General features: G+C 41.6%; 1 protein-coding gene across 2 annotated transcripts; it reads right to left on the bottom strand.

Annotated features, from left to right (window-relative positions):
• Positions 1-3,620: 3,620 nt before the first annotated feature.
• Positions 3,621-5,569, bottom strand: LOC309703914 (uncharacterized protein). 2 transcript variants are annotated; one of them, XM_082528827.1, is made up of 6 exons: positions 5,509-5,569; positions 4,975-5,319; positions 4,848-4,883; positions 4,644-4,754; positions 4,509-4,537; positions 3,621-3,818 (listed from the first exon to the last, which is right to left on the bottom strand). In XM_082528827.1, exons 1-6 carry the CDS (start codon positions 5,552-5,554, stop codon positions 3,696-3,698), a joined length of 690 nt encoding a protein of 229 aa, XP_082384953.1. In that variant the 5' UTR covers positions 5,555-5,569; the 3' UTR covers positions 3,621-3,695. The 2 variants fall into 2 exon arrangements, with proteins under 2 accessions (XP_082384953.1, XP_082384954.1); XM_082528828.1 differs by lacking the exon at positions 4,644-4,754.
• Positions 5,570-11,212: the final 5,643 nt, after the last annotated feature.

Below are 11,212 nucleotides of genomic sequence, written 5' to 3' on the forward strand. Positions count from 1 at the left end.
GCTTTTAAACAGCATCAGATTAAGAGTGTTGGTTATTTATTTGCTGATCACCTGAGTGATTACTAGTTGATAGACTGGGACAAAAAATCGGCCCTGGCATTTTTGGTCCTGGCAGCCCACCATGGTCACTCAAAAAGAAAAGAAAATAGGAAAAGAAGAATGTATATGTCATGCATACACATATTATGTGTATAGTTTGGACATTTAATGATTTTTCTTTCATACATCGAATATATGATGCAAAATATATGTAGCAAAGATTGATAAATAACTCTAAATATGTCTTACATTTTAGATTGCTGAAAGTAGCCACCCTTTGCTTTGTTTTTTTTTTTTCTCTTTTTTTTTTCTTTTTTTTTTTTCTTTCTTTCTAAATGACATCAGAAACAGCAGTATGCGACATTACGTGATGGCAGAGCTTCAGTTCATCCTTTGTCTTTTTTTTTTTTTTTTTTTTTTTTTTTAATAAATAGGACAGGGGGAATGAATGAGAGAAAGAGGGGGAGAGAAAGAAAGAAAACCAAAGGGGAGAAGAGACGGTGAGAAGGGGGGGAAGAGAGAGAAAAAAAAAAAAAGAACTCCTGGGTCACCTGTATGGAGAAAAAAAAAAAAACAAACAAAAAAAACAAACAGAGGAGACAGCAAACAACAAAGAGCAACATAATAATAGAGAAAACAAAGCACCATCACAATAAACTAGCTAGTCATAGATATCAATATTTACTAAATAATAAACGATATTGTGCAGCACGCAAGATAGACAGCGCACAGTGTGCTTTGAGGCAGCAGCCAAGAAAGCTTTAGTCCGCGTCTGTGAATACCCATGTGTGCATACCTGTGTGGATCAGCATGCTTGCATTCCAAAGGTTTCTCCATGTAATGATCTGCTAGGGAGTGTGGGGGGGCCACAGCCCCGTCCTCCAGGGTGTGAAGCGGGTATGGAGGAGATCAAAACTCCAGACATCCAGAGGCCCCCAGAACACAAGAGACCATGGAAGACCAACAGAGGGGCAGCCGCGCCACTGTTCCAGTAAGAGCTGAGGAGAGTCCCAGATGAGGGCTCGCCCAGCAGCCGCGGAGCAGAAGTCAGGGGGAGTTGCAGTGACGCGCCCGTGAGCTCCGCCGGCCCCCAGCTGTGCCTGAGTGACCGAGCCCCAGGCCGAGAGGCCGGGGGCACCCCACCTCCAAAGGGGCCCGAGCGAGCCCCAGGCCCCGACAAGCGGCCGCCAAGGAGTGAGCCGGTGTGTACCCGGACGCCCACCCCCAGACACAAAGAACCACCAACACACCGACACCTGAGGGAGTCCGCCACCAGCAGGGGAAGTGGTGGTGGGTGGAGATAGGCCTCCAAACCTTGGAGGGCCTGAGGTGTCCCCAGAGAGGTGGCGTCTGATACCCAACCTGACATATAGACACAGACATACAGGCACACACAGACACAAACATCCATTCCCACCCTCATGCTCTCATATGCACTCACTCCACACTCAACCAACGTGGAGACAGACATAAAGAGACGCTGTACACACAATCACACTCCCCAAGCGTACTCTACAAACCGGGTCTAGGTACCCTTGCCCCTGGAGGGGGGAATTGCACCCAGACCCAGGTGGTGTTACCCTTTTCCCTGCGGTGGGGAGAGGCAGACCACCCCGACTCCGCAGCAGCAGGGAGGCCCCACACCCCAGACCGCAGTCGGACGGCCAACTCCTCCTACTAGCCCTCCCGCTCCAGCAGGCCGCAGAGAATGGGGGTGGCACCCTTTGCTTTGTTGACAGCATTGCAAACCCTCGGCCTGCCCTCAGTGAGCTTCATGATGTGGTCACCTGAAATGGTTTTCCCTTCAAAATTTCCATCAATGTCGCCTGCTCTGGCCCCTGGAAGAAAATTGACTATGGCTGGTGGTGTCTCTAGCTTCACATGTCTCAGAACAGAATTGTCAAAAACCAAAGTTTGATCTCAGTCAAGTGTGTCGCCGAGTAGGGAAAAGCGTTTAGAGGCTGAGGAGTAACTAAACATCTGACACATGAACAGGAAAGTGCAGGAGGGACAGGTAAAGAGGCCATGCTGCTAGCTAGTCGGCTATGAGCTAAGCTAAGCTAGCAAAACCCTAAAGACACAGTGAGTGAATACTGTAACTATACATTTACGAGTGAAGCGAGTGTGCTACTGGTGAAGCACGTGAAGATTACACTGCTACGCATATAAGCTACCCAGCACATCACCGTTTGATGGAAAAGGCAGGAAGTGATACTCTACCACAGAAAGAGTGAACACCAAGTGACAGCGCCTCAACCTAGATATTTATACACACAGTAAGGTTTCTGAAAGTCAAAATTATTGGATTTATGAAGCTGAATTTAATAAATTGTGCATAAATTAGCAGTATTTATTTTCCCATTTGGATGTACGCATTTGTGAAATAGTTTTACGTGTAACCAAATTGCTGTGTATTTGTGGGTGGATTCAAGCATGTGCTTGGGAGTCTTCAGAAGTTGCACACAAATAATTGTACACATTCTTAAAGCTTAGTTTACACTTATGGATCATATGTTGCACATTTGCAACCCTTTTGAGACATATTTCTCTCAATACAGCAGCAGCATACTGTCACTGTGAGGCCAGGTTACTAGCTATAGCTGGTACTACTGGCAGCACTGACAGCTAACATGCAGGTTAATTTTGTACATTTTGCTGAATCTATTTTTAGTTTAGTTTCTTTTTATTGTTTTCTGTCAGCTTTTGACCTCCACCTTTCCACCACTTCTTCTAGAAGCTGCGTAAAAGGTTTGATTAGGCATTGTCCAGTGTAAGTAATGAAAAAGAAGGAATGGATTGCTGTCAGTGCTTGTACGGCCAGTACATCGGCCCAAAAGTGTGTTGGCCCACCAAGAAAATGCCCAGTAAGCCACATTACCAGTCCAGACCTGGTGATGCCCTGACTTTAAATCTATTTTCACAGTGCTTTTCATTTATGTTGATCTGATGTCTCAGCAACTCCTCCATGAATTTCAATGATATTTTATGACCCTGACACTTGGATTATGTGATGACACTAATCATTGATAAAGAACATTACTGAGAACACTGAGATATTTTTTAAATTAAAAACTTGTTCATAATATAGCCAAAATATGTTCTGTGTTTAATCTCTAACCATAGGCATTATGATTGTATAAAACTGAAGCAACTCGTGTAATAAAATGTTGAGTGACGTTGTTATTATTGCCCAATAAGTTTGTTTGACAGCCTAAGAAATTTAAAAGACATTGAAGATAAAGTTAAGACATGTAAACACAGAAAGCTAGTTTGAATCGATCGATCATTATTCTGTTGCTTTTATATCGTCCTCGAGCTCTGATTTTAGAGACCTTGTGGTTTTCACCTCAGCTCTGCTCACACCACACTGTGCTTTTCTTATTATCTGACTCCTCCAGACCATTAGACTCTGAGAAAATTGCATTAATCAGTTATTTCTGAATCTTCTTTATCATGTCTACGTTTTTCTTCTCAGACAACGTGAATAAATAAGAAAAACAAAGAGGCACAAAGCAGAGATTTAGAAGAAAAAACAACCTTGAATGCAAATTTTATTCATAATTTTATTTTTTTTCCAAGATTCATGTCACCCACAACACACACACAGAAATATATCAGCAGGTTATATTAATAAGAACTAATTCTTCTTCCTAAGTCTATCGTGTGGCAGCATACACAACGTTAGGCTCTGGCTCACTCTGTGTCGCAGGCCTCCGGCTTCTTTTAGCTTTTGTCTGGAAACTCAGAGCTGCGTAGTTCAGATCATCTGAGTTCATGTTCTGAAAATTAAAATACTTTTTTAAACAGATGAACACAATCAACACAATCTGAAAAGTTTGTGGATTTGTGAGTCACATGACATAAGATTTCAGTAAGATTTTATTAGTTGAATTAAACAAGAATCAATAATGATTCTAATGTCTTAGAGTGGTTGCATAAATTTTCTTTAAAACACTGTTTTGCAACTGATTTACCGGTTGCATCTGCATTTCACAAACTACATACAACTAGCTGTAATGTAAAGAACAGCAGAGCAGGAACAGACATCCCCAACAAAGTAACTTCTAACCCAACAGGAACATTTATTTTGAGACATATTTTAGAAGAATAATTTATAATAATAATCTAATATTTTTATAATTTTTTCTACACTAACTTTTAAAGTTACAATTGGTGTTAGAAATCTCACAGACAATGTATCATAATGGTGTATGTATTCTTTGTATTTTTGTGTATAATTTTTAAACTAAACTATTGCTTATTTGCAGCTATCATCAAGCTTTTTTTCTGCTGGGATTATTTTTTTACTTTTTTAAAATTTCTGTCAGATACTGATGAATGTGGTTAATGAGAAGAAAATACATGTGGATGCCATAGGTTGATATTAGTCATAGAATAATTACATGTTTAAATGCATCTTTTTAAATCATGACATGCAGTTCACACAATATGAGTAAAAACAGATTTACCTTTAGTTCTTCACCCTTAGGTTCCGTAGCTAAACAGCAAATAGAAAATTGAGATGAGTTAATTTTCACAAACATATTTTTTATCTTCTTGTTTCAGTTTACTGTAGCAGGTGAAACAGTTACAGCCAAGTCTACCTGTTTGTAGGTTCCTGACTTTTAAAACCAGAACAATGACCACCATAGTAAGTAAACCAGTCAGACTACCCAGCACGATGCTCATCAGGTGTATGCATCTTTCAGGCTCTTCTACAAACATAATTGGAGTGGAATATTTCAGTCTGGTTGAAGTCTGAGCTCAACAACAATCAAAGTGCTTAGAGACCAAAAAAAAAATCGTACTTTCAGTCTTAGATTCTTCATCATTCGTTTCACCACCTGTAAAGAAACATGAGTATTATAATAATTTGTGACTTCCAGTTCTCATTGAACGTCTCATCATGCTGTTGTGCTACTAAGGAAAGCTTACCTTCAAATCTTAACTCTACTGCATTGGAAATAATAATATGCACATCCATGTAAAATCCACAGAAATACAGCCCAACATCAGATAAACCCACTTCTGTCATTTTAAGAAAGACAGAAGTGACATTCGAACTCATATTGAATTTTCCATTTTGAAATCCGTTACAGAAAGAAGCTTGGCCATGAGATCCAAACATAGATGAGATGCAGCTCGTTTTAGTCGTGTTGATCACTCTGAACCACTCTGTATGTGTTGGACTTGTGGAAATGTTGGAGCACTGCAGTGTGACGTCTTCGCCACGCTGGACCGTCACAGTGTGAACCTCAGAGCCAGAGATAAAGATCCATCCTGAATCAAACAACAAAGACAAAATGAGATTCAACTCAAAGTGTACGGTACAACAGACGCTGTAACAGGGCAACAACTTTTCATTTGATTTAATTAAATCACTGCTTTCTAAACTCAAATTTAAAAACTCTTGGGCTCCTCGTCCCATTACTTATTTTAAGGTGAGAGTAGTAATGTGCCAGTACTTACTGAGGCTGCAGAAAATCAAAGCTGTTATCAAGACGAAGCTCCTCATCGTGTGTTTAATCCTTCACTGCTCGGACAGTTAGTGAACCATGCAGCTTTTATAAAGGGGTTTAGAGGGGCGGGGTGATTTAGTTTGTCATCTTGCCAATGAACTACAAAGGCAATGCAATGCATTTACATATCTTTTAGCACTGGCTAATATCAAACAACATTAAAGTAGTTTGTTTATTTGTTTGTTTATTTCTTATTTTGTGTTATGATATTCACACTCTTAGGATCCAGTCTTTTATCTGTTTTTTGATCAAGTATCTTATTTTAGTCCCTTAAGATCTGGTGCAGCATATAAAGGAAAACAAAAATGGGGATCAATAGTGTTTTTAAAATTTAATATACTTTTCACATAGGATGTTTGCATTCAGTAGACCTAAGTTAAAGCTCATTTTATATATCCTAAAGTTGTCAAATTATTTAAAGCTGTTTAACCCTGTAGTTGTTTTCCCATACTTTCTGTGAGCTTTTGCAATCAGAATTATGCAGATAACCCTGCAAAGTTGATAGACGATGCATGCAAATCACATGACCAATTTAAGATGATATAGCAGCAAGATCCACCCTTGATAAGTCTTCGTTTTAACTTGTGTTGAAAGTGCAGACTTCAAACTACCAAGTAATAAAGGTCAAGTAAAAACAAAGTTATGATAAATAATTCACACCATACTTTGTCTCAATACTATCATCATTTAGTACAAGAAAAAAACTTAAACAAAAGTATTTTCTAAGAAACATGACTTAGTTAATAATCTTAAAGATGTAGGGATGTAGATCGACCAGTAAATTGAGAGCCTCACTCTTGCACTCTTATCACCACGACTGACCAGTACAGCATCCGCGTCACTGCAGCCGTAGCACCTATCTATCCATTGATTTCCCCCTCCCCCCACTTGTGGACAAGATCAAAAGACATCCTCCACTTGAGGCAACAGCTCATCTCTGATCCGAAGCGGGCACTCAACCCTTTTCCGGTTGAGGACCATGGCATCAGACTTGGAGATGCTGTTTCTCATTCCCACAATTTCACATTCCAACAGAACCACATCATCTGCGAAAAGCAGAAACAAGATTCTCAAACTATCTTGAAAATTTCTGCCACTTGGCTATGCGAGAAATTCTGTCCATAAAAAAAATATTTAAAAAACTAGTGACAAGGGGTAGTCCTAGCAGTCCAGGAACATGTCTACATCGCCACTGACACTGGCCTCCTGCTAAGTAGGGCTGGGTATCGTCACTGATTTCTATAATCTATTGGATAACAAGGTCCTGAATCGATTTGATCCATGATTCGATTCGATTCGATTCTTTTTTTTTTTTTTTTTTTTTGCCTGTCCCGTTTGGCTCTTTTGCCATCAGAATTGTTGTCTAAAGGCAAACAAAGATGCCCAACGGATTTACTTTACCAAATTGACCATCCCAGCCTTGCCGTAATGGTCCATTTGATTCACCTTTTATTGTTTATTTTATTTTCACTTACTGAATACGGGACAGACTTGACTGGGGGAAAGAAGGGGAGAAAGAAAGAGGGAAAGAGAAACAGCTGAGAAGAGGGACGGGGGAGAAGGGCAAAAAACATAAACCAACAGAACGGGCAGAGAAAAAAAAAATGCATATATCAATCACCTGGATCACCTGCTGAGAAAGAAAAAAGAAAACAAGCAGAAGAGAACAAGAGTAATAGAATAAACAACATCACAATGATATATGGGAATATGACAGTAAATACTAAATGTTAAACATTATTGTGCAGCACATAAGATCAACAGAACACAGTATGCTTTGAGGTAGGAGCCAAAAAGGGTGTAGTTTGTGGGTGTGATCACCCGTGTGGACACCTGTGAGCATGGACGCGCTTGTTTTTTTTGTTTTTTTTTTTAAAGGTTCCTTCATGTAATAATCTGCTCGAAGGTGTGGGGGGGGGCCACAGCCCCGTCCTCCAGGGCATGAAGCAGGTATGGAGGAGATCAAAACTCCAGACATCCAGAGGCCCCCAGAACACAAGAGACCAAGGAAGACCAACAGAGGGGCAGCCGCGCCACTGTCCCAGAAAGAGCTGAGGAGAGTCCCAGATGAGGGCTCACTTAGCAGCCGCGGAGCAGAAGCCAGGGGGAGTTGCAGTGACGTGCCCGTGAGCTCCGCCGGCAGCCAGCCGTGCCTGAGTGACCGAGCCCCAGGCCGAGAGGCCGGGGGCACCCCACCTCCGAAGTGGCCCGAGCGAGCCCCAGGCTCCAGGCCCCGATAAGCGGCCGCCAAGGAGTGAGCCGGTGTGTACCTGGACGCCCATCCCCGGACACAAAGAACCACCAACGCACCGATGTCTGAGGGAGTCCGCCACTGGCAGGGGAAGTGGTGGTAGGGGGAGATAGACCTCCAAACTTTGGAGGGCCTGAGATGTCCCCAGAGAGGTGGCGCCTGACACCCAATCTGACATATAGACACAGACATACAGGCACACACAGATACAAACATCCATTCCCACCCTCATGCTCTCATATGCACTTACTCCACACTCAACCAACGTGGAGACAGACATAAAGAGACGCTGTACACACGATCACACTCCCCAAGCGTACTCTACAAACCGGGTCTAGGTACCCTTGCCCCTGGAGGGGGGAACTGCACCCAGACCCAGGTGGTGTTACCCTTTTCCTTGCGGTGGGGGGAGGCAGACCGCCCCGACTCCGCAGCAGCAGGAAGGCCCCACACTCCAGACCGCAGTCGGATGGCCAACTCCTCCTCCTAGCCCCCCTGCTCCAGCAGGTCACAGAGAATGGGGGTGAGAGAAGACTCCAAACCTCCCTCCACCCGCTCATTGTAGTGTTGATGCATGTGTGTTCTAAGGTGCATTTAAAACCCAGGAGGGCATGGAGCTACCTGCCAGAGAGCAGCAGGTAAGCGCATAGTCCCTCCTGCTAGCCCTCAATGTCTACGTGTATTTACAATTGAGAGGTGGGCAACGACGCCAGGGGTGGGGTGTACACCCTGATGGTACTTTGGATTCCGTGTATCGTGCCCACCCCCAAGATCCTATATGTATGTGTAATGAGAGTGTGAGTAATGTGAATGTCTAAGTTGTGGGATAAAATTGAGGCAGAGGCAGCCAGAAGGGGACAGAGATTCTTGGAAATTTTGCCTCAGACAGTGAGAAATATTATAATTCAGATCACGCATCAGTACATTTCCATAAAAAGAAAGCTGACACTTGCGAGACTTTATCAAAGGTGTGAGCATCACAGCAGATGAGCTGAGGATAAAACAAAGAAAAACATGAAGGTGATTTTCCTGGGATTTTATAAAAAATATTCTGCAGTAGATCAAAAATGAAAGAAAACCATTAATCAACATATGAACATTACCTGATGCTGCTGAAGTGAAGCAGAGCAAAGTTAAAGAGGTTTTATTAGAGACACAGCTAAGCGTTTTGCAATTTTGCATAATTTTAAAAAGTTTAAATTTGTTCACTAGCCTATTGAACAACAGAAATGGGGTTTTCTTTTCGGAAGTAAGTAAAAGGAAAAAAAAAAACACAGCGTCCGACAGCGCTGTAAATAACAGTAGACTTGTGCACAACAAGCAAGTGAATAATGCAGAAAACAGATTTTTAGACGGGAAACTGTTCTTGAAGTGTACTGAGAGAGAGAGAGAGAGAGAGAGAGAGCTGTGCATGAAGTGTGGTGGAAGCAAAACAGTAAAAGTCAGAGGGAATTCATGATGATGTTTATGTGAAGCGTAGTTTGGATCTTTTGCTGCTGGTTCAGTCAATATTGTTTGGAGAGAGATAAAACCTACAGCTTCAGAATCAGCGCAAAAAGGGCGTAAACAACGCGCGGACCCGCCGAAACATCAGAATCAGCGAGCTGTCAGCTTTAAGCCCCGACCGTGTCCGTGCTGTCATGTGAGAAAGGCGACATCTCACTGATTCTGAACCGTCAGCGGGTCCGTGCTTTGTGTTTACGTCTATGTGCAGAATCCGTGTACCTGCTCTCATTTACTGTTTTAGCTGTTTGGTGGTTGTTGAAATTTTGTGAGGTTTAACCTGAAATTCTGGCATTTCGGACAAAATAAATTTATATAAAAAAATCAATTCAGGATTTTAATGAATCGATATCACGTTATCCAAGCTAGAATTGATTTTAATCGATAAATCGATAATCAAAACCCACCCCTACTGCTAAGCCACCTGTAGCTCTGTTGTCAACATTCTCCTGTCAAGCCACGCAAGGCTTCATGTTTCTGATGATGGCGACTTGCCAAACCCGAAGATCAGGCCACCTGAACTGCCTTTGGGTTTTTTTGTTTGTTTTTTTTGGACTCTTGTGCTTCAGATTGTCTTTGTTCAATTCTTAATCTAACAAATGTACTTCTGGAAGAATGGTCAAAACTTCCCATAAATACACACCTAAACCTTGTAAAAGCCTTCCCAGAAGGTGCAAAGGGTGGGCTGGCATCACATTAGACAGCCAGTTAAGGCTTTGTCAGGAGAGGAAGGAGGAGTAATGCTGACTCTGGCATGCTGGGTTTTAATAACAAAGAAAGAACGTGAAAAGTGAGAAAGATTGAAAAAACAAAAGAAACAGTTCTTTCAGAAGTAAAAAGTTTGGACCAGTTGGATGGGATACTATACACAGTATATGCACTACCAGTCAAAAGTTTGGAAACACCGTCTCATTTAATGTTTTTTCTTTATTTTTACCTCTTTTCTACATTGTAGATACAAACTGAAGACATCAAATATATGAAACAGGAAATTTGGAATTATGTAGCAAAGAAACAATTGATAAATATCTCATGAATAAATAAATATGCTTTATTTTAGATTCCTGAAAGTAGCCACCTTTTGCTTTGTCGATAATATTGCAAACCCTTGGCCTTCTCTCAATGAGCTTCATGATGTAGTCACCTGAAATAATTTTCTCTTTTTCTGTGGTGGAAAAGTCAGGTTGGTACACAGCTGACAGCAGTATTTTGACAACTTCATAATATAGCAAGAACCAATCAGGTCAATTGGTCCAGAAAATTGCAAATTGTAAATGTGTGCAGTTGCAAAAACCATCAACTACTCCTAAAAACTGTCCTCAACTAGACCTCAACTATGTCCAACAGTCGCTGTTTATTGAATCTGATTTGTGGGTTCAACCAGCCCCACGCTATGACAGAGGTCCAATAATGTCTGGTAGTGCCAGATGGATTTGACACATTGGGATAAAAGGACAAAGCTGAAAGAGCAGTTCAACACACTGATCTCCAATTGAAGCTCCTGCACATTGGATCTGCAGTAGAGACTGACAATCATACACCTGGTAAGCAGAAATGTTATTACACCACCAGCAAGAAAACCAACAACAGAACAAAAGCAACAACAAAGTCAAATCTGGGTCTTTTACCCCAACAGAGCAAACAGGCAGAGAGGTTTTTATTACTCTTCAATTATTGCGTAAAAATGTAACTAAAAGTTACAGCTGCTTACGTTTCTTTAAGCAGGTGTGCTGGGGTCCTCCTAAGGAAAGTTTGAAACTTCATTTCCTTCATGCTGGTGAACTTTTTACCAAATATTTTCATCAAAGCTTCTCCATCACTGACAGGGATTGTTTGGATCTTCACACTCATCTCCACCAACCCTAAAAAATGAGTCTCACTTTGCTCATATAATGCCAGG

This window comes from Aulonocara stuartgranti (assembly GCF_965226115.1).
Source record: "Aulonocara stuartgranti genome assembly, chromosome: 3".
NCBI classification, from domain to species: domain Eukaryota; kingdom Metazoa; phylum Chordata; class Actinopteri; order Cichliformes; family Cichlidae; genus Aulonocara; species Aulonocara stuartgranti.